General features: G+C 44.9%; 1 protein-coding gene across 1 annotated transcript in view; it reads right to left on the bottom strand.

Annotated features, from left to right (window-relative positions):
* Positions 1-23926, bottom strand: part of pth2ra (parathyroid hormone 2 receptor a) — a 147553-nt gene that overhangs the window by 105661 nt on the left and 17966 nt on the right. Inside the window, exons 3-4 of the mRNA XM_034215067.1 lie at positions 12147-12245; positions 10481-10596 (exon numbers count right to left, since the gene is read on the bottom strand). Coding sequence (XP_034070958.1) covers positions 10481-10596; positions 12147-12245 — 215 coding nt within the window. The remainder of the gene's footprint in view (positions 1-10480; positions 10597-12146; positions 12246-23926) is intronic.

Below are 23926 nucleotides of genomic sequence, written 5' to 3'. Positions count from 1 at the left end.
TTCACACATAATAACAAGAACCAGACTAAAAATGTCAACACCATTTCTATGATGAATTCAATATTATAAACAGGCCTACTAAGTAGGCTCTTTTGTTTTGGCTGAAAATAGTAGGCCTACCTGTGTAAAAACACGAATACATATCAATACAGTTATTATTTTACATTTGGATTTCAAAAGAGGCAGGCTTATGATCACTTAGATGAAATAATAGAATTGGAGGGATGAAACAATGCCCTCTGACCTGACTGTGGTCATGTGACTCATCAACCACATCCCAAATATGAAACATTCTGCATTTCGCTATCCAGATAATACTGATTGACAAAATCATAAATCATACATTTATAAGAAAGGCACACAAATTAACATCCAAACATAAACATTTCTCAGACCGTTACATGGTGCTAGTGCGACACTTGTGCCTGCTTTTTTGAGCAGAGTCTCTTGCGTGGGGGGATAATGGACAGCGCAACGCGGAGGTCCTGCTCCACTGACAGCCAGGTGCGGGTCTTGTTTTTGACATATGCGAGTGAGGAAAACGCCAGCTCGCACAAGTAGGAGGTTGGAAACTGTAAAAGCACCTTGATGGCACTCTCTGAGAGGGATGGATACTCGTGTCCCAGAAGCAGCCAAAATATATCCAGACGTAGTTCCCCGTGCTTCAGTTTCAGGGAGCGGTCCATAGATAGCTCTGCGAGTTCATCCTGAGCTCTGCTGTTTAAACTTGTGGCTGATATTAATGACAGGATTAAACGGATCCCGGAGCCAATCGAAGTCTTCATTCATAGGAGGGAAATATGACTCAAACCTCTCCTCCAGCACTCTCAGGTGAGCAGCTACAACTTAGAAAAAATGCTGTCTTGTGCGCTGGGTCACTGGATGTCAGCGGAAACATTTCAATGTTTTCTTGGCGACTTTATTTTGCCACAGTCTTAACTTGGATCGGAAACCATTGAGTTTGTCTGTAGCTGTCAGGATATTCTCATTCTTCCCTTGCATTCTGATGTTGAGGTCATTGAGGTGGCTAAATATATCTGCCAGATATGCAAGCTTAACCCACCACGATTCATCATCCATGTGTTCTTTGTAGGGTAAGTCGTGCTCATTTGCAAATGCAACAAGTTCGTTGCGGAGCTCGTGGACACTAGTGCTGTAGCGACTTCAAAATATCGTCGACGACATATTTCCGCGTCGACGCGTCGCTATACACACGTGGGTCACCCAAAGCAACAAGCAGTTCGCAATCGCACTTCAAACACAATGGAGACTGAAACGGCTACCACCTCCTCCTCACAGGATTGCGCACGAAGCCCCCAAACGAAAACATCTCGCCCTAGGTCTTCAAAAGCATGGGAATATTTTAAAGTTAGTCCAAAACGCAAAGATATTTATATATTTATATCTCACTTAGACTGCTGCATAGCCTAGCAGAAGCAGCAGCTAGCTGTGGTGGCTACCATTAGCAGCTAGCATTTGCTCTCCGATTTTTACATCAAATGGAATTATGGATTATAAATTCAATCATTTTTTTATACATAGACGTTAAAAACCTATGGATTAACCGATTCAGCCGCGTTTTTTCTCATTTTAATGCCATTGAACACGTCTTTTGATCAGATTGACAGCTACGGCGGTGAGACGATCTCCCTAGAAGCTCTGTGAAGGTACGTGTTGTGATGACTGTATTTGCTTCCCCTGTCGCAAGTCCGGATCACTCAGTGATGATACTATATACCTACATAATCTGTGGGAGTCTCAGCTTTAATCGGATATATTGTATGTGCAGCTACGATAAGTAATAAGGGTACTTTTATCTTGAGTTCTGTGCCAATGTCCGTTAGCATTTTTTGCTCAGGGGTCATTTAGATGCTTCTTATGAGACTTTCAATTCAATTCAATTCAAAACCTTTATTTATCCAGGTAAAATCCCATTGAGATCAATGATCTCTTTTTCAAGGGAGACCTGCAGCAGTAGGTTCCACAAGAAGACATAAACAACAGAACAACAAAAGGACATCATACAGCAAAATGTACAGGGATTACAATTTACATATTTAACCACAAGTACAGGTACCAACAGCATCTGATTTTGTAGCATCCAACCGAGCTTTAAAAAACATGTAGTGGTACTAGCTTGGTAATTTTCCATTATTTTTGCAGACTGTTCCATGTTAGTGGAGCTGCACATCTAAAAGCTTTCTTCCCTAAGACAGTCCTAGCACTTGGCACATTTAATAAAACCACAGCATGCGATCTCAGGCAATAAGTACTTTCAATTCGCAGAGAGATCAGGGAGCAGATATAAGATGGTAGTTTATCCAATATGGCTTTGTAAATGAAAAAGTACCAGTGACTGAGCCTCCGTACAGTAGTGATGGCATAACCGCCTTGGGTATACAGGGTACAGTGATGCGTAAGTGCTTTACAATTTGTCAAAAATCTCAGTGCACTGTGATACGCAGCATCTAACTTGCTCAGGTAATTGGCAGGTGCATTCATATATAACAAATCACCATAATCCAGCACAGGTAAAAAGGTCACAGTGACTAGCCTTTTCCTGGCCTCAAGCAAGAAACAGGACTTATTTCTGTAAAAGAAACCTAGCCTAACCCTCAGCTTTTTAAGCAGGTTATTGACATGAAGTTTAAAAAGTGAGACAGTCATCAAGCCAGATACCCAAGTATTTGTAACAGGTAACCACTTCAAGTTGTATTTCTTGCGTAGTTACAATATCCAAAGCAGTCTCTGGTGTATTTTTAGCTTTAGCTTTAGAAAAGAGCATTACCTTGGTTTTAATCCACATTTAAAAGAAGCTTAAGCTCAGAGAGCTGAGCCTGAATAATGTTAAAAACAGCCTGTAATTTAACAACAGCCTCGTTAATCGAGGGGACCTGCACAGTACATAACGGTATCGTCCGCATAAAATGTAAGGTTGCTCCTTCGACATTTTCACCTAAACTATTAATATAGATAGAGATAATAGCGGACCTAAAACTGAACCTTGTGGTACACCATTAGTGATGTTTAACCACTCAGAAGACAGCCCATCAAACTGAACACATTGGATCTTTCAGAGAGGTACAAACCACCCTACTGCATGGCTGGACATGCCTATACTGACCAGCCTTTGCTTCAAAATGCAATGATCGACAGTATCAAAAGCTTTGGATAGGTCAACAAATAGAGCTGCACAACTCTGCTTATTATCTAAAATACTCGTAATATCATTTACCACTTTCATTGTGGCAGTGATGGTGCTGTGTTGCTTTCTGAAGCCTGACTGATGTTTAGACAGGATGTCATTGTTACATAAAAACTCCTTTACCTGTTCACTCACTAAGCGTTCAAGAACCTTGGCCAGAACTGACAACTTAGAGATGGGTCTATAATTGTTTAATTGACTTGTGTTTTGTGTTGGTAAACATGGTTTGTATCGTCAATTAGCTGAGATTATTTCCGTTAATCTGGTATAACACATTAATAGGTTCTTAAATATTAAGATCCCCTGAGACACAGTATCGTGAAACAAATTTGTTTTACATTACTTTTTTTTACATTACGTTTTTTATAAATTGAACAACAGAAAAATAATCGTTAGATTAGTCGACTAATCGATCAAATAATCGCCCGATTAATCGTTTTCAAAATAATCGTTTCCCCCCAGCACTAGTGGACACGGGACAGCACCTTGCCCCGTGACAGCTAGCGGACCTCCGTGTGCAGTAAAAGGCCATGGTGCTCAGCCCCCATCTCATTGCACAATGTGCTGAACAACCGCGACTTCAGCGGACGGGACTTGATGTAGTTCACTATTTTCACAGCTTGTTCTAATACTGCAGTGAGGTCTGGTGGCATAGCTTTGGCGACAAGGGCTTCTCGGTGTAACATGCATTGGGTTATCTGTACATCGGGATTGACCTGTCTCACTTTATTTACAAAGCCTTTCAACCTCCCCGTCATTGAGGCAGCCCCGTCAGTGCAAATGCTGTGGCACATCCCCCAGTTTAGACCCTGTTCTGTCAGGTAATCAGCTGTGGTCTTGTACATTTCCTCTCCGGTTGCATGTGTGTGTAACTCTTTGCAAAAAAAGAAGTTCTCCTCAATGGATTCTCCGTCAACATATCTCACGTTGGCAATGAGTTGACAGTAGCCACTTATGTCTGTTGAATCATCAACTTGCAGAGCGAATTTGCCACTTCTCTGTATTTTTTCAGTTAGGACAGTTTCTATGTCTACTGACATGTCATCAATGCGACGTTTGATTGTATTGTTGGTTAATGGAATTTTATCGATTTCTTTAGTAGCATCTGGCCCTATCATTACCCTGACAATTTCCTTACATGGTAGAATGAGGTTTTCCGTGATAGTGTGGGCCTTTTTTGCCTTGGCGATTAACTCAGCAACCAAATAGCTGGCCTCTTGTGCTTTGTCAGAGACACGTAGAGATGAAAGCATACGTTGACTCTGCTTCTCATTTTGTGATTTCAGTCTCTGGAAATACTCAATGTCCTTGGAATTATAAGAAGGCTGTTTTGTGCTAAAGTGTCTTGCTAGTTTACTTGGCATCATTCCTTCGTTGGATAATTTTTCTCTGCAGATTAGGCATTCTGGCGTCGGGCAGTCAGCATCCCCAGTCCAGGAGAAACCATACCGAAAGTAGCTTTCGCTGTACTGTCTGCTTTTAGACTTCTTTTGCACTGCTGTTCCATCATGTTCTGTCATCCCTGCCTGTGTTGTTGAGGGCTGGGGTGCTTCTTTATTTATTGTCACTACGTAACGATCCATCTTGTAATTATTTGGCGCGAGGATAAAAAGCTGCTCTGCACACCGTAAACAATGACGGCTGACGTAAATCAGGAGAATTTAAGCAGTTTAATAAATTTTCTAAATCTGAGCAATATATGTTTTATTAGCTTATGAACTCCATTGTACATGTAATAAAATAAAGTGTATATGAAGTGAAGTTTATTAAGTGAGAAAAAAATTTGGGACATAAAAATAAGTTTTTTTGCGGCACACTTGGACAGTGCTCGCGGCACCCCAGTGTGCCGCGAGCACTGTTGGGAACCGGTTGGGAACCACTGCTCTACATTGCCCAGAATGAGGGAGTTGACAGAGTTGTCGTATGCCAATGACACCGACATCATTACCACATGCCTGTACTGTGGTGCAACGCACCTCAGTGATCTAACAGAGCTGTGGGTGAGAACAGGCCATAATGCATATACCTGCCTATACATTAAATGGTTGTGGCACTGGGACCTTCACAGTGTTGTGCCATGCCCTTCATCCACAGTCTGAGTGGTAGAGATACCACTAGTTATCCATATTTCACTGGCAAGAGGGCATGGTTCAAGAGCAGCATCAGTCTGGACATACCTGCACTTGAAGAGTTTGGTGAGAACCCCGCCGATGCCATAACAGATGACCTCCTCAATCAGGCACGAGACCTCACCATCACTGTATATACATCCAAAGCTGATCACTTTGAGGGTTCTGATCTGGGCAAACTGAGAGCATACAAGTTCCTGAACAACAAATCAACGCTCTTAAAGCTATCACTTAATGTCCATGTGTGCTGCGAGTCTAAACCTCTGGTTAGGGATTTTTTAAACCTCCTCGACTCTTTCGGTCTCATTCGGTCCGTGGCTGGCCCAACACACGATAAAGGACACACCTTAGATTTAGTATTATCGTTTGGATTGTCTATGTCTGTGGATGAAATCTGTGCAGGAACGCGTATCTCAATCCATTTACCGGTTCTCTTTACAACCTCGATCCCTTCTGTAGGAGTCGAATCACGTGCTTCTGCGCGTTGTCTGCGTTTAATTAATTCCCTCACTGTGACTCACTGTGACTGTGACTGCCTCACAGTTTTCAGATGCTTTTAATACTTATCCAATTTGTAAATTAGAGGTGAACTGTGCTTTTAGTGCGGATGAGCTTATCTCTTTGTTTGATTCGACATGCACACTAATACTGGATTCCGTTGCTTCCTTTACGCTTAGACGCAACAAAGTTCTCTCAGAGCCGTGGCTCAATGATTGTACTCATGCTTTTAGACGCGCTTGCAGGCGTGCAGAGAGAAAATGGAAAAAAGGATAAACTTCATGTCTCCTTAGAAATTCTTCGTGCTTGCCTTTCCGATTATCAGACGGTAGTCAAAGCAGCCAAAACAGAGTATATTTCTCTGTTAATCTCCAAAAACAGCCATAAACCTCAAGTTATTTTTAATGTCCTTAATTCGATCATTAATCCTTGTGATGCTTCTCCAATTGTGCCATCAACTACTCTCTGCGATACATTTCTTACATTTTTTATCGAAAAAGTATCTGTTCTTAGGCTAGCCTATACTAGTGCTACCCCAGATCCTGCTCCCTTTCTGTGCCCTGCTGTCCTCGACCATTTTGAGCCTGTATCCCTCTCTTCTCTCTCGGATGTAGTCAAGCACCTGCGGCCGACAAACTGCACCTCAGACAGCATTCCCTCTCGCCTTCTCAGAGATGTTTTCGAATCAGTTGGAGCAAGTGTTTTATTGCTTGTAAACACCTCTCTTAGCTCAGGATGTGTCCCAGCTGCCTTCAAAACATGCCGTGGTTAAGCCACTACTTAAAAAGAAAAATCTCGATCCCTCCATTCTCACAAATTTCAGGCCCATCTCCCAGCTACCCTTTTTATCTAAAGCACTGGAGTGAGTAGTCTACGCCCAGCTGCAGTCATTTTTAAACATGCATGGTATCCATGAAAAATTTCAGTCTGGCTTTAAACCTATGCATAGCACTGAAACAGCCCTTTTAAGAGTTTTTAATGATCTGCTCTTAGCCGCCGACTCAGGCAGCCCAGCTGTCTTGGTGCTGTTAGATTTAACTGCTGCCTTTGACACTGTGGATCATAGTATCCTGTTGTCACGGCTTGCACAGTCCACATGCATTACAGGCTCTGCCCTTGCATAGTTTAGGTCTTATTTGACGGACCGTAGCTTCTCAGTGCAGTTAGGTGTTTTCTCCTCTGCCAAAGCCCCTCTTACCTGTGGGGTTCCCCAAGGCTCGATTCTGGGCCCCATCCTTTTTCTATTGTACATACTACCCCTAGGTTAAATTCTCACAAAACATAATATCCCCCTTCCATTGTTACGCTGATGATGTACAGATTTATCTGCCTCTCAATCAAAATGCCAACTCACTACAGCAGTTGAAGGACTGCTTAACAGAGATTAAATCCTGGCTGAGCCCAAACTTCCTCACCCTCAATGAGAGCAAGACCGAGGTCATCTTTTTTGGACCCCAACCAATAGTCTCCCCGGTTGATATTCTGGGCTCCCTCAATAAAAATATCCTCCCCTCTGTTATGAACCTTGGAGTGACCTTCAACAGCACCTTTACATTTGATAAGCAGGTTAGCACTGTAGTCAAAACCTGCTTTTTCAAAATATGACTACTGGCTAAGACCAAGTCATTTTTATCTTTTAAAGACCTAGAAAGGGTTATTAACGCCTTTGTTACCTCGAGACGGGATTACTGCAATGCTCTGTATGTGGGTATGGACCAGGCCTCAATTAGACGCCTCCAGCTAGTTCAGAATGCAGCTGCACGTCTTCTCACTGGCCATAAAAAGTGCGACCATATCACCCCAATTCTGGCTTCATTGCACTGGCTTCCAGTTCGGTTCAGAATAGATTTTAAACTCCTTTTATTTGTTTTTAAAGCCCTAAATGGGCTGGCTCCTGCCTATATAGCCGAACTCCTCCATCGCTATACCCCAGGCAGAGCCTTAAGGTCGGCTGATCAGCTGTTGTTGATAGTGCCTAAGACCAGACTTAAAACCCGAGGGCATCGAGCTTTTGCAGCGGCTGGCCCTAGGCTCTGGAATACTTTGCCCCTCCATGTGAGGTCGGCCCAGACCCTGGGGGTTTTTTAATCAACACTTAAAACTCACTTTTTCTCTCTGGCTTTTGTTTAATTATCTATTTATTCATTTATTTTTTTATTTATTTATTCATTTAGTTCTTTATTTTAATATTTATAACATAACATAGGATTTCATAAAGTATTTTTAAAATAGTTTATACATTATTTGAATATAGGAATAGTAGATAGGATTACTTAAAATATAGTACCTTATATTTCATATTTTTTCCCTTTAGACCCTTGCGGTTTATTCTTAAAAACCCTTACCCTTACCCACCCCCCATTTTCCCTCTGCTGGTCTATGGCCTTGTAGAGGGTAACGGGGTACAGAGTCGATTAGATAAGCGGGGGAGTGCACCTGACGAAGAGGTTTTTGTGCTCCCTATCTCTGTTTCTTATCCTATATCTAATAGAACTGCTCGGGTCTTGATAGATTGAGTGGGGAAGTTCATGAGATCTTTCTAGAGGGATATCAAGAATAACTTTTATCCAATGACCTTTTCCCTCTCTGTCTGTGTCTGTGTTGTATTCTCTTGTTCGGATTAACCCAGCCAAATCTTTTTTCTTGTTTTGTATCTATATCTACGCCGGGATCCGGAGTCGAGGCTGATCCTCTTGCTGTAGTCTTGTGTCTTGGATCCTCTATCCTGAGTTCTGGATTAAGTCGTGGACTTCGGGTCGTGGCTGAACCTGTCTCTGCGGTCCTGCCTTGGGTCTCGTCATGCTGCTTCCCTGATGGCTTCCACAGGATTGTAGCTGACATCCTCGTGGATTCATCTTCTTATTACAGACACATGCATTTCCTAACATTCGGTCTATATGCTGTAAAATGTATTATCTCTTCGATTTACACACGGCATCTATTGCACGTCTGTCCGTCCTGGGAGAGGGATTCCTCCTCTGTTGCTCTCCCTGAGGTTTCTCCCATTTTTTCCCTTTAAACTGTGGGTTTTCTCTGGAAGTTTTTCCTTGTACGATGTGAGGGTCTAAGGATAGAGGGTGTCATTTTTCTCATACTGATATTCTGAACAATCTGTGCTGTTGTATTTGCTGTAAAGTGTCTCTACTGTAGGCTATTTTTATTATATGTACAACACTTTGGCTCGACCAAAAATCGTTTATAAATGTGCTATATAAATAAAACTTGATTTGATTTGATTTGATTTCCCCCAACAGAGAATGCACTTTTGCTGCACCTGAAAAGAACGCACACATCGCCAAGCCATAAATCCCCCCCATGCACAGAATTTGGATGGTCTCTGGACAATGGATAGTTCCGGTACCATCTACAAAGCCAGCTTGGCCTGTATCGATGAACAAGACAATCTCATGTGGCTGTCAGAATAAGGCAGTTCCATGCTACATAGGGTGCCGTTGCCAAGGACTGGCAACCAAATGCAGAAGGATACACACTGCCACACTTGAGAGCAGTGACAGCAGCTGTGACTCAGAAAATGAATAGAAAGCAAAAAGCTTTCTGGGACACTACCATGAATACCACCATGTGTTCATTGAAAACATTTGTACTGTATATTCAGTGTAGGTTACTTTTCTCCCTTTTCTTCTTAAATAATTAAAACAATTCTAGTTCTGGGCCATGTGAAGGATTATTTTGTGTTCAACTTCTGATCATATCTGTTGATTTTTAGTTAATAACTAAGAAGAGAGTATGTGAAATAAATGTTTTGCCACCAGGAATTTTGTTTATTTCATGATCAAAATAGGATATTTTTCACAAAAACAAAGACATTGATTTGAACAAATAATAAAAGGGTATTGATTTGACATTAAGTTGAACTTAATGTCAACTTCCAGATAAGTTGAACTCAGTTTTCCCTGTCCTGTAACACAGAAAACCTTCAATTAAAGGGTTTTGCAAAGAAAGTGGCGGCCATTTTGAATTTCGCTGCCTTTAGCTTTCCAGTCTGTAAACTGAAAAATCTGTAAACATTGAATCAATTCAACTTAGCATCGGCAGCAAACCTTGTGTATATTAATGTAAACCCTTCAATATGTTATATAGAAATAATTTTTAAGTATATTTATCCATTTTGACCATAGCAAGTGCATTGCTTGAAATGGTTTTCGCTTTGGAGACAAAAAAGGCACAGCGCCATCTAGTGGCCTTATTGAGAACAGGATTAACCAAGGCATCACCTGAAAGCTTATTTTCTGCTCTTTCAATAGTTTGGCTCAGTTTGTCTTTACCATGAACTGTCACAGAGATATTCAATCAGAAAGAGAATGATGGCATCTGATCCAGACAGAATCTTTGACTTTTTTTCATATAGGGGTTGCATTGTTTGGACCCTCACTGTAGCTTTCCAGTAAATAGTTGACCACCCAGGTTGTGATCCTTGAAGGTCCTAGATATCATTTCTGATGGACAACCTTTTACAACATTCCAGGTCTGTAAAATGACTTTGCACCCTGGGTATAAGCAGCATGCTCTCACCTCCAACGATAGGTTGGATAACCCATTATTATTCCTAATGGTGTGTAGGAATAATAACAGCTGCAGCTGGTTAACATAATCAGCTCCTCCTTTAATGTTTTACAGTCATACTTACTCTCCCTTTCTCATCAGTGGGCTGAAGGAAGCACTCCGAGTAGTTGGTCCATGTTTTGTTCAAGCGGTGCGCAAACACCCAAGAACCGTTGACATCACATGTCCTGTAAGCGTGTCCTGAAAAACATACTTTTTAAATCATTTCGGACATTTCCAATAGAAACCAAAATCTGGATTTCTTGATGATTAGCGCCATTCATGCAGCTTGCAGTGCACTATAGGACCTGGAGGGTGAACTTATAGTGGTCATTAGGCTGGGTGTGGACACTTAGCACTTTACACCATCTTTGCTAGTAACGGAAGTTGCATAAACAGCCGTGATTGCAGTTGCTTAACGATGGACTATAGAAACCAAAGTTATACATTTGTTTCAGTATTAGCATTGAATAAGATGCTAACATTAATTTAATTGGGTTAATTGAGTAGTCTGCAATGTTTGTTATGGCAAACTAAAAAGTTGTGATCTAGCTGGCGATTTTCACGTTCTCACTCCCAACCCGTCACATGTTGACGATGGGTCAGGGCCCCTCCCTGTCACCATATTACGCACAGGGTGTGTAATAGGTACCCCTTGAGCGTTAGTTTTCAACGGGCAGGGCGTCCCATAGACCTTCATAGACCTCCCATAGCGTTGATAATAGACGCCATGAGAACGCTCCCCGCTGCATCGAAATTCAAGCGCATTCCGTTCTCAGCTGAAGCGTATGGTGCGAGACGTCATTGCAACACATTATGCTCTTTATATATAGTTTATAACAAATGTAATTTTCATACTCAGTGATAGGCAACCCGGTATCACGGCAAGACGTGAACATGTGACGATTTACCATGCTGGGTGACGTGAAGATGTCACGATTTCGTCCCTTCAAAGGTGACAGTTACACGGTATTGTTAACATGGCCCAACCAGTGGAGAAATACCCGGAAATGCCAAGCAAATGCTCTACCCCGACAGTCGGTTGTTATTGTCAATATTAATATAATAATAATTTATTTTGTAATAGTCACACTCGATTTCGCAGATTTTCTTGTTGCCCCAGCTGGTTGACACCTCTTTCAGCAGTAACAAAGGCTACATTAATGTATGAAATCGATGTTAATCCATGTGTGTGGTTGTGGAATTAACGGACGTGATGTTGTGCGATTGTGTTGCCAGGCAACAGCTTGGGTTCATGTTAATTTACAAACTCTTCAACTACAACCCTAGTTATATTTAAAAACATTTTAGAAGGCCTCACGAAATACTTCAATGTAAATTAAAATTAAAATGTGAAGGAATGTGTGTATAACAAAATACATCCGTCATAAACAATACCGGAAACAGACGTAGGCAAGATTCTCAGCTCGGTGATTGGATGTTTTAGCTGCAATGCATGTTGGGATGTGTTGTTTATGCGATGTGAAATCCCAAAACATTTTTTTAAAATAAAATAATACTTTATTCCGAGTGTGCTTGCTTTTCTCTTTGGAAGTCATCACATAACGGCATTTTAATACACGGTTCGGCTGCATTAAATATTACACATCTGCCGTAGTTCTTTATTTATAGAGCCCTGATGAGAAGACTTCTGGACAAACAGGAAGAACTGCCGCCGAAATTGAATATGTAAATAAATGGCTCAGTTCTAGCGGTGGTATATCTGCAAATAAATAAAAATAACTGCCAACCTTTGTGGTTAAAGTCGAAGATATAAGTCGGACAGGGGACCTTGGTAGCAAGCCCGGGCCAACAGATAAGCCCGTCCCAGTCTGGAGGGCACACCTCATCTGCAGGGAGAAGAGTATTAGTTAGAGGAAATCAACAAACTATACACATCGGACATATACTGTAAACCACAGAGTAAAAAACCTGAAAAGAAGGGTTTCCATTATTTAAAATCAATAAATCAAGAGTGGGGTAAATAGATGGGCTGAACAAAAAAAGAAACAGCTTACAGTGTCTCTGGTGCAAAGCTCGTTGAAATATAATTCACAAAACCCAATTGTATCTGAAATTGCATTTTGGAAACTTGAAATTAATGCCCACACTATCCGTTAATCCGTTACTATCAGAGTTGAAAATCAGTTTTTGGTCCTTAAAATCACTTGAGGACCTGGAAACATGTACAAAATGTAATCATTTACATCATTTGAATACAAATGTGTCATTAAAATGATCTATTCATGCCATTGTTATTTGGTTATTCTAAGGCTTTACTCATTGGGAACTCTGTATGAGGTACAGCACACTATTGAGATGTCAAATCTGCCTGTTTTACACACTTTGATCAACAGGGGGGTTTGTGTTCAGATGAAGCCCATGATGAAGTCTCATGTCGTGTCCACCACTCTCTGTACATGTTCACCCTTCTCTGTACATGTTCACCCTTTTCTCTCCGACTGAAGACTGGCTCATTTATAGATTATCCTCACAATTGGGAGAAACCATTCACAGGTGAAAATAATAAATACACATCATCACAATTGCCATAAAGAACATCCACAATATTATGTTCATAGCATCATTAGCTGTCCATAGCCATCTGCTAAGTTAACCCCAAAACAAACATTACAACTGACCAGAATAAAATATAAATGCACTCCCAACCAGCGTTTCTGCCAGGGGGGCGCTGTCATTCTTACACAATCATAAACACTTTCGGCGCTCTCGCTAACACCCTCTCTTTTCAGGTGGAGCCGAGGACCCGACCAGCATGCCAGACGACATTCTAATTAATACGGTTTAATCATTTAAAGGGGACCTATCATGCAAAGTGCACTTTTTTATGTCTTTTAAACATAAATATGTGTCCCCGGTAGGGATGGGTATCGTTAAGGTTTTAACGGTACTACTACTTTTATCGATACCGCTTATCGATCCGGTCTTTTAACGGTACTTTTATTGGTTCTTCTGGAAGAAAAAAAAAAGGTAAACTAACTAAAGAAATTGTGAACAAAACTAACATTGCCTTTTATTTAAATTAAATACATTATATTTGTGACCCGCTCTATCGAAATCAGTCGGAAGTCGCAACGGCTCATTTCAAAATAAACGTGGATTTGCGTAAAAAACAATTTTTTTCGGGGTTCGGGTGTTTTGTTTGATTTTAAACAAACAAAGTCTTGGCTTTCAGAATATGAAACTTTTATTTCCAAAATCACACGATAAATACATGTTTGAAGCTTGTAAAGGGACGAAGACAGGCACCTCTCATTCGCAATCTGCTCTTCCGCAGCGCCGCCCGCCCTCCCTCCGGCTGACATTATGAATGCGTATAGTAATCATAAATAACACGGCAGGGTCCGTTACAGTTTGTTTTCATCTGATTTCAATTAAACAAAGTCTTGGCTTTCAGAATATTGAACTTGTTTCGGCAAATTCAGATGATAAATACAACTTTGAAGCTTGTAACGGCATAATTACAAGCGGAGAACAACAGCCGGTGTTTCTCGTGAGGGTTTTCCCTGGGAAACAAACACAATACACACACAAAATTACACAAACACACACGTACAGTATACACACACACACACACACACACTCGCAAGCTTCCCCAGACCAGTAATCCAAACGAAAATATCTACCCTCCGTAGTATTTTGATAATTTGCTCCGCTAATAATCAATCAGATCGATGGATTCCAGAGAAGAGAAAACTTTGAAGGCCTTTTTCTCAAAATGATGACTCTGTGACAGTCATTATATAATGTGACATATTTCGCTTAATATTTGGAGTAGAACAACAATCCTGATATCCAGTGGCGTTTCTAGGTGTACAAAACTGGGGGGGCAGAAAGAGGTCGGGAGAGAGAGAGAGGGGGGGGGGGGGGGACAGAGAGAGGGAGGAGAGAGAGGGGGGACAGAGAGAGGGGGGGAGGAGAGAGAGAGGGGTAGTGTCAAATTACATACTGAAGACCACAGGAGCAACACTGAGCGCATACATTTACGTACACAGCGTGGGGATGTCATAGTAATGCACCTTCATACATGGAGTAAAGGTCACCATCACAAAGTAATTCTTAAAAATAACAACAACCGTAATGCTTTAGCATTAAAACACCATAAACTGTAAATATAAGGAAAACACAGACACTCATCATCGAGGTCACAATATCAATCGATCCAGCAGAGGCAAAACACAGAAGATCAATAAAATATATGACATAAATTAACTTACCAAAGCTGAAGGCTCACTTGTAAAGAAAAGCATGTGTCTATCACTTTGGGGATGAAGTCCTGTAGTTGCTGGATCAACTGGCTTTCAATTGAAAGCATGGCCAATGCGTTAAGTCGCGGCTGTCCCATGGTGTTGCGAGTGAAAGTCTTTATCCTTTTGAGGGTGGAAAAGTTCCTCTGACTCGGATGTCGTCATCGGAGTTGTCACTATTATTTTGACCAAAATAACAGTCTCAGCAAACGTTTCCTCCAAGTTGTTCTCGTGAATGGATTTCAACAGAGACAGGGCAGTGTTTCCAGTGTGAAGCTCACTGTGGCGGTAGAGCGTGGTCAGCTCAGACTTCAACTTCTCCTTGTTTCCCAACGCAGGCCACAGTTTCACGGCGCAGTCAAGCTCAGGTGTAGGAAATGACAGGACATGCTGTGGGAAGAATGAGCTGTCAACAAGCTTTGCAGCGATCAAATGGTCACTCTGTGAGAACCTCTGTTCCACCTGTGAGATGACTGTGTCACAAGCCTCCTTCATCACCGGCGCTGTGCTGCTGACTCGTCGGCCTGGCTCGTCTGTTCCATCATGAGCAGTGGCGGCTAATGCATCAGTTTTCTGCCTCATTTTCTGAACATTTTCCTTGAAACGGCAGAGCGCGCTGTTGATCCCAGGTGCATCGATGCTTCGTTTTTGCAGAGTGTTGTATAGAACATCCACTTCTGGCATAAGCAACGAAAAAAACTCCAGGAGCTGCATAAATGCTCGGTCCCGCAGTTTCTTTGACAGGCCGTATGCCTCACTTATGGTGACCGCATCCCATCCTGGTTGTGCGCGTATATGCTTCATACACTGAAGTAGTGCATCTCGGGTCTCCCAAACCGCGTTCACAGTTCTGCTTTTACAGTTCCATCTCACAGCCGGTGGCCGTGGGATGCGTCTCTGTGTTGCCTCTGCAAGAGCTGCAACACGTTTTGGAGCACCGGAGAAAAAAGTGGAAAAAGCAGTTAGATCTGCAAAAAACACCTTCAGGATGCTCATCCTTGCTGAACACAGTTGCTGCAGGGTCAGGTTCAGTTGGTGGGCGTAGCAGTGAACAAACTGAGCGTTTGGGTACGTCTCCTTCATCACCGTCTGTACCCCGCGCACGTTACCGCTCATGACGGCCGCCCCGTCATAGGTCTGAGCGATTAGCTTTTCTTTCAGCTTCAGGGGTTCCAGAACAGCCTTGATGCTGTTAGAGAGACCTACACCAGTTTTGTCCTTTACTTCCACAAACTCCAAAAAACGCTCTGTAACTGTGAGGTCAGGCATAATGTATCGCAGCACAATCACCATTTGCGATTTACAGGAGACATCGGTTGTCTCGTCGGCCTGAACGGCAACAAATGATGTGTTGTCCACTTGCTTGGCTATTTCCTCCCTGTACACATCATACATGCAGTCCAAGAGTTCATTCTGTATGGTGCTTGATGTTCCTTTGAAAACAAGCTGAGCTTCGTAGTGCCGTTGAAGCCTGGAATCGCCCTCACACATTGTCTCGAAAATTGACCTGAATATCCCTGGATTCAGAGAGTACGCCGACTCGTTGTGGCCCCGCAGTGCTGTCTCACATTTCCCACACAGTTTAATACAGGTGATGATCCGACCAAGCACGTACCTGTTTTCTTCCACCTTCCTATTATGAGAATCAATGCCGCGTCTGTAGGCGCTGTCAATCTGAGCTGCAACATTCACCCTTCCAAGTAATCCCAATTTTACGGCATTTTCCAAATGACTGTTGCTGCTCTCATGCTTCATTGTCCTCTCCGAAAGATGCTTTAAGTCCTTGTAACCTGTCCTCGACCAAGTACCTTGATCTTCACCAAAAAGCAGGCAAGGAAAGCAAAAGAGGGAATTCTTCTGGATGCTCGCCGTTAGCCATTTCTTTTTAGCAAACCACTCAGCGTTAAACCCACGTTTAACTTTGCCCGCAGTCTGGACCATTTGGAAATCCGGTGGATGGTGGGCACCGAGGCGCTTTACCTCCAGTTTCTCTCCGAGACTAAGTGTCTCAAATGTGTGCTCCAGTAAATGGTCAACTTCATTCATTTTCTTTCAGTTTTTTTACTTCTTTTAATCGCTGGTGATGTTAGCTATATGCTGCTCTCTCGTCTCCTCTTCAAACTACACGTGACGTTTCGCAGCACTGCACACGTGAGTACTTACAGCCAATCAATTCTGAATTATGTGAGATGACGTATGGTGGGGATGGGAGCACTATGCCCCTACGGTCATTATTTTTTTGCCACACACATTAAATAGAAAAATACTCTGAGCATGCGCAGTGTAGTTTTTACAATCACCGTTCACTTAGACTGTGAGAGGGAGGGGCAGGATCGAGTTTTGTCCCACATGGCTCTAAACAGCTCAAAACGGCACTCTAGACACTAATTAGAAGAACACAGACTAAAACAGAAATGTACAGACGAATCAGATTATTAAACATGACCTTAAAATATATTTTATATGTTTTTTTATTTATTTTTTTGTAATCATTATTTGTAATACTTTCTTCTGACACTAGGTGGGGCTGTGCCCCACCTGCCCCTAATGACCCGCCGCCACTGCTGATATCATTAGAAAGCTAGGAATATCCTCTTTCCAACAGTGTATACAACTCAAAATGTGTCTTCGGGTCAATGCGACTGATTTCGATAGAGCAGGTCACATTTCACATCAAAAGAAACAACAATGTTTTAACAAACCGTATTCATAATCTGATGAAAGAATTGTAAACAGAATAGCTGAAACTTTAACAAAATAAATAACTGAGTCACCTCTAATCATTAACCCATGTTTGTATAATTGAGTTAACTCCTTGTGTTGCTGCTGGCATACATAACACCTGACGTGGTGTCAGGTGACCGTTACTCGTGGATGGGGCTACAGAGCTACTACAAAGACAGTCGAAAACTATAGGTTACTTACGTAACCCCAGTTCTCAGAGTAATATGAAGTGAGATGTCTCACTATGGGATGCGCCTCAACGCGTATGCAAACAGAAGCATCTCATTACGCCAATCCTGATTGGCTGGTGATCTTGACGTCAACGTCAGGGAATCCACCCACCCTTTAAGTAGCATGCGCTACGACGCAGCGTCATTCAAAATAAGCTCCTCTTCTCGCTTCACCTTAGCAAGAAGGGCCGTCTGGTGAGACATCTCACTTCATGTTACTCTGAGAACTGGGGTTACGTAAGTAACCTATAGTTCTCATTCATAACACTCCGTTCGATGTCTCACTATGGGATATTGAAACTCCCTTATTGCTAGACATGCTTATCTCGAAAATCACCAAAACAACCAGAACTTAACAGGTAGAACCCTGTCTCAACACGGGGCCCAGCACTGCGCGGGCCACACTTGGAGCAGAGACATCTAGCCTGTAAAAGCGGACAAAAGTGAGCGGCGAGGACCAGCTCGCTGCTGCACAAATGTCTTGGATGGAAACACCCTTGAACAAAGCCCAGGATGTAGCGAGTCCACGAGTAGAATGAGCATGCAGGCCCGTTGGTGCCTGCAAACCCTGACTCGTATAAGCCAGAGCAATCGCTTCCACAATCCAGTCGGAGAGCCGTTGCCTGGTAACGGGCTTGCCCTTCTGAGGGTTAGCCCAGGATATAAAGAGTTTGTCATTACAACGAAACTCTTTTGACATCCCATATAGATGCGTAAAGCACGAACTGGACACAGCAAATTTGTCCGCTGTTCCTCAGAGGAACACAGCGGCGGAGGAAATGCCACAATGTGAATGGGGGTACATGAGCCAACCACCTTAGGTATAAAGGCAGGGTTGGGCTTCAGCAACACTCTCGTTTGCCCCGGGGCAAACTGAGTGCATGAAGGATGTACAGAGAGCGCATGAATGTCACTGACTCGCTTGGCAGATGCCAGAGCCAGTAACAACACTGTCTTCAGTGACAGGTGTTTCATGTCAGCTTCTTCCAGGGGTTCAAATGGAGGTCGAGTGAGCCCATCTAAAACCACTGCCAAGTCCCATAAGGGCACCAGTGACCTGGAAACAGGGAGGAGCCTACGAGCCCCTTTCATACAACGGCAGACCAAAGGATGTTGGCTAGCCGTCTTTCCCTCAAAGCCCACATGGCATGCAGCAATAGCAGCCAGGTACACTTTGATCGTAGAGAAAGCTCTGTGTTTATCAATTAAGTCCTGTAGAAATGATACAATCACCCCGACAGGACATTGAAAAGAGATGTGTCCTTTTTGAAGGCACCACTCCTCAAACACCCTCCACTTACAGTCATAGAGAGACTTGGTGGAGGAAGCTCTTGCACTCTGAATAGTGTTTATCACCTTCTGAGGGAGCCCCACTGTATTCAGATTGTACCACTCACGGGCCAGGCCCATAGTGCCAAGCGCTCTGGGTGTGGGTGAAAGATCGTCCCCCCCGCCTGAGACAGTATGTCCCTGCGTAGTGGGAGCTGCCATGGCTGCCCGCACAGCAGCTGATATATCTCCGCCAGACAGTACATTGCAGGCCATTGCGGAGCTATCAGGATAAGTGTGTGGCGTTGTTCTCTCACTCTGGCCAGAGTTGGGGGTATCAGAGCCAGGGGTGGGAACGCGTACAGAAGGACCGGAGGCCAAACGTGTGTGAGCGCGTCCACGCCTAACGGTGCGTTTAAATTGCGCATTGAAAAGAACAGCTGACATTGAGCATTTTCTTTTGATGCGAACAGATCTACCGCGGCTCGGCCGTAACACAACCACAGCTGACTCACAATTATTGGATGTAGAGTCCAGTCTGCATATAGTGGTGCACCTCTGGACAGCAGATCTGCTCCGAGGTTCATCACTCCTGGTACGTGCGTCGCTCTCAGAGAGAGGAGACGTCCGCAGCTCCATAAGATCAGTTTGCGTGCCAGCATGTGTAACTGGAGAGAACGCAAACCCCCTTGGCGGTTTATATACGATATTGTGGTCGTGTTGTCTGTCCTCACGAGGACATGATGTCCTCTGAGAAAAGGCAGAAAGCTCCAGATAATTTATGTGTGACCGTTGGAGGTCTCTGCTCCAGAGACCCCTCACAGGTCGACCTTCGTATATACCCCCCCAGCCCGTCAGACATGCGTCTGTGGTGACCACCTTCCGCGATAGGACAGCAACCATAGGCACGCCCCGTACTAGAAAAGTTGGGTGTAGCCAGTGGCGCAGTGCCATTACGCATTTCATAGTGACCATCACTCTCCGCGCGCCATGACGCGCGGGGTCCAATCTGAGGGCAGCTACCCAGCGCTGAAACTCCCTCATGTGTAAGCGTCCCAGTCGTACCACCAGAATGGCTGACGCCATGAGCCCCAGCAACCGCAGACATAACCTGAAGAGAACATATTTGCGTGGCTGGAAATGAGCGAGGCAAGCCCTGAAGGCTTTCATTCTCTCTGCTGACAAGCGGGCTGTAAAGGGCACCGAATTCAGGCGTAGGCCCAGGAAGAGTACAGTCTGGGCTGGGGACAACATGCTCTTTTCTGTGTTTATTACGAAACCCAGGTCGAGCAGGTGTTTTACGAGGATATTCGTCTGCGTAATAGCCTCTTGCTCCGACTGTGCGAGAAGGAGCCAATCGTCCAGATAAGTTGCCAGGCGAATACCCTGTTGTCTTAACGGGGCTATCGCGGCTTCCGTATACCGTACAAACACTCGCGGGCTGAGAGACAGACCGAAGGGAAGTACTCTGTACTCGTAACAGACACCCTGAAAGGCGAACCTCAGATATTTCCTGTGTGGGTAATATACTGGGATGTGGAAATACGCATCTTTCAGGTCGACTGATGTGAACCAGTCGTTTTGGCGCATGAGACGCAACAGAAATGTGTGAGGGAGCATTCTGAATTTGTATCTTTTGAGATATTTGTTCAGAGCTCTCAAATCTAGTATAGGCCGAATTCCGTTCCCTCCCCGTTTGGGAACGAGGAAATACTTGGAATAAAAGCCGCTCTGACTCTGTTCGGAGGGTATTATAGATATAGCCTTCTTAGTAGCGAGAGGATCTCTTGCTCTAGAATATGGGCCGACTCTCCCCGGGCCTGTGAATACAGAATGCCCGAGAAGTGAGGGGGGGTGACAGCAAATTGGAGCCTGTGGCCCCGTGTTACTGTCTTGAAAACCCAAGCAGAATCTGTGAAATCTCTTGAAAAAGAGATCAATGATCTCAATGGGATTTATCTGTATAAATAAAGGTTTGTGAGCATCCTCCACTTTTCGATTCTCAAAGCGAGCGGAAATGTCACAGCTCTGTCGTCTGCCCTCAGTGTCTCTATTTGTTGTGTTATGGGGCCCTCTAGTGTCTGAACACGGTGGTACCCCAGGTTGACAACCCCGGCCGACACTGCGCATGCGCGTGGCGGTGGTGCCTTCACAATCCCGTCTATTGTCCGCCATTTGAGAGAGGCCGTAGCCGCTCTCAAAAAAGGGGCAGACGACAGACTGTTTATTGTTTTATTGTTTTTATTTTCATTTTTATTGACTGTGCCCTTGGCTTCAAGCCTGGAAACGACAGTGGAAAATGATTTATTTTGAAACAACAATGATGACATGTGTTTGTGTGACTTAAACAGGCAGCGGAACTTGCTGTCTTCGATGTTAAGTCCATTTCCCTGATGGCGCATGGTGGCACCCCGAGAACACATGAGCATCTAACACTGGAACGTGCTCTGGAGCTGGGGAACAGGGAACTTCCAGCTCCTTCATCGAGGAGAGGAGAGGAGGCTGTCAGGCCGACCGCTTCTTCTTCCTCGCCTGGTGGCTAAAAACCTGGGTCGGCTGCGCCTGAACGGCAGCTGCCGGAACCGGAGATTTTCTTGGCCAGCTCTCCCTTGTCTCGTGCCTGTGCTGGGGACCCGGGACGGGCTGCGGTCTCTGCTGCTTCGGTATCTTGAACCGGGCAGGACGTGAGACAGCTTGAGTGAAGGCCTGCCGCGGGACCATTGAAGGTGGCGGCTGGACCCTTCGGGGGAGACAGAGCTGGAGAGCCTCGTCTCCCTTCCTTTTTGACTCGCATCTCAGCTACATTGAAGCTAGAGCGGAGCCAAATATGCCCTCGGGAACAATAGGCATGTCCAGAACATCCTCTTTTTCCCGGTCTGGAAGGTTCGTCAGGTTGAGCCACCTGGCTCTCTCCTGTACCACCATCATTCCCAGTGCTTTGCCCGTGGCTTGGACTGCAGAGCGCTGCACACGGAGGCAAATGTCCGTGATCGCTGCGATCTCGTCCCACACGGCAGGCTCAGGTTTGCTCGACATGTCTTCGCAGAGCTCCGCCTGGTAGGCGGTCAACAGCGAGGAGACGTTGAGTGCCCTGGCGGACAAAGCTGCGGCTTTATAGGCCCGTTCGGTCATCGCAGACTGGAACCGGTCTGCCTTTGCCGGTAGCATGGGGTTCCTGCTCGGTGTCGAAGCCAGCCTCGGTTGGAGGTGGGCTGCCACCAGTGGTTCCATGGGCGGCATGCAGAGCAGGCCGAGCCTCTCCATACCGTCACAGTCCAGGGAGGAGGCACCCTGGATTGGGGCCTTGTTGCTAAAGGGGCGGTCTCTCCACGAGACCGACACCTCGTCCAGCATCTCCGGAAAGACTGGAAGGAGCTGCCTCTTCGTCCTCGCTGCTTGGGGCAAGTTCGTCCCCTCGTAGCGAGATCTGGAGGTCTCCTTGGCCACTTCAGGCCATGGGATGTCCAGCCTGGACGCAGCGCGTTGACACACGGCCTGCAAGTCCATACTTAGGACGGGCGAAGCTGGTGTGCTCTCGCCCGGGGGAGCGGACATCGCTCCCGGCTTTGCAGCCTGAGCCGATGAAACGAAGATGTCATCCTCATCCGAGTCAGACAGGAGGAACTCAGAGGTATCCTCTTCGTCCTCCATATAGTCCAACTCCAGGACATCCTCCGCGGGTGGAACCATGGTGAGGTCAAGTTGGGAGCCCCAGCTTGACACAGCGCGGGGCTCCGCTCTCGCGGCTCTTGCCGCCACCGGGTCCCAGCCTGACACGGCGTGGGGCTCCGGTTCAGCGGCTGTCGCTGTTGTTGAGCCCCAGTCTGATACAGCGCAGGGCTCAATCTCTGCGGCGGACGCCACCATGTCTTGATTGCCGGCCGGCGAATCAGCGGACATGAGGGGGTCCCGTCCCTACAAGCTAGCTTGGCGTGCTAACCGTCGGCGGAGGCTCTTAATGGTGAAGCGGGTACAATGCCCGCACGAGCCGGGGTTATCGATAGCCTCTCGGGCGTGTTCCAGCCCGAGGCAGGACGAGCAAACCTGGTGTGAGTCTGTGCCTGAAATCTTAAACCCGCAGCCGCATAGCCGAGCCTCCGAGTCCCTGACTCCTCTGGTGTGAGGGAGAGAAGGGTCCATCTTCGTTCGCCGGGGTGTCGGCGTGGAGTGGACGCGCTAGTAACAGGTACGTTACTGAGAAAAAAATCCAACCTTGCCGTTAGTCCAAAAGGAAAAAAGGCGACGGTGTAGATTTGATTCTTTAAAGAATATTAACTGGTGTGTTAATACCTTTTTTTATCTCTGTCTCCTCTGGTGTGAGAGAGAAAAGAGAACGTCCTCTTTACCGTGGTGTCGGTGTGGAGGGAAGAAAAAACTAGCAACAGGTAAGTTACTAGCTTGAAGAAAAAAATCAAACCTTACCGTTATTTCGACAGAAAGAAATGGCGAGGCTGATTACAATATTAACTGGTGTGTTAATATTGTTCAGTCTTCTTGCAAAGCAAAAAAAGTAACCGGCAAGCGCCCGTCGACCGAATGTTAGCTTTGGGTTCAGTCTGTGGACCATTAAGCTAGCCCGGTTATTGATAATTCGAGATGTGCTCTGAAGCGAGAAGAGGTGTTTGAATGACGCTGCGTCGTAGCGCAAGCTACTTAAAGGGTGGGTGGATTCCCTGACGTTGACGTCAAGATCACCAGCCAATCAGGATTGGCGTAATGAGATTGATGCTTCTGTTTGCATACGCGTTGAGGCGCATCCCATAGTGAGACATCGAACGGAGTGTTATGAATGAGAACTCTGCATTTCTCCGTCTGAATGTGGTACACTTTTGCTAAATGTTTCGACAAATTGCTCATGTTACCGCCCTTACATGCTCAACTCTTATTGCACTTTTGGCAATGAGCATTGTCCACATCGAGACGGGTGAAGTTTAACCACACCTCGGAGAGCGCGTTCTCTCCGCCATCTCCTCCATGTGTGTGTGTTACTGGTGTGTTACAACTTTCTGAGGAGATGGGATGCTTCTTCATCTTTCTGCT

The sequence above is a fragment of the Gymnodraco acuticeps genome, unplaced genomic scaffold (genome assembly GCF_902827175.1).
Source record: "Gymnodraco acuticeps unplaced genomic scaffold, fGymAcu1.1, whole genome shotgun sequence".
Lineage (NCBI taxonomy): Eukaryota > Metazoa > Chordata > Actinopteri > Perciformes > Bathydraconidae > Gymnodraco > Gymnodraco acuticeps.
This window is presented reverse-complemented; position numbering and strand designations above follow the sequence as displayed.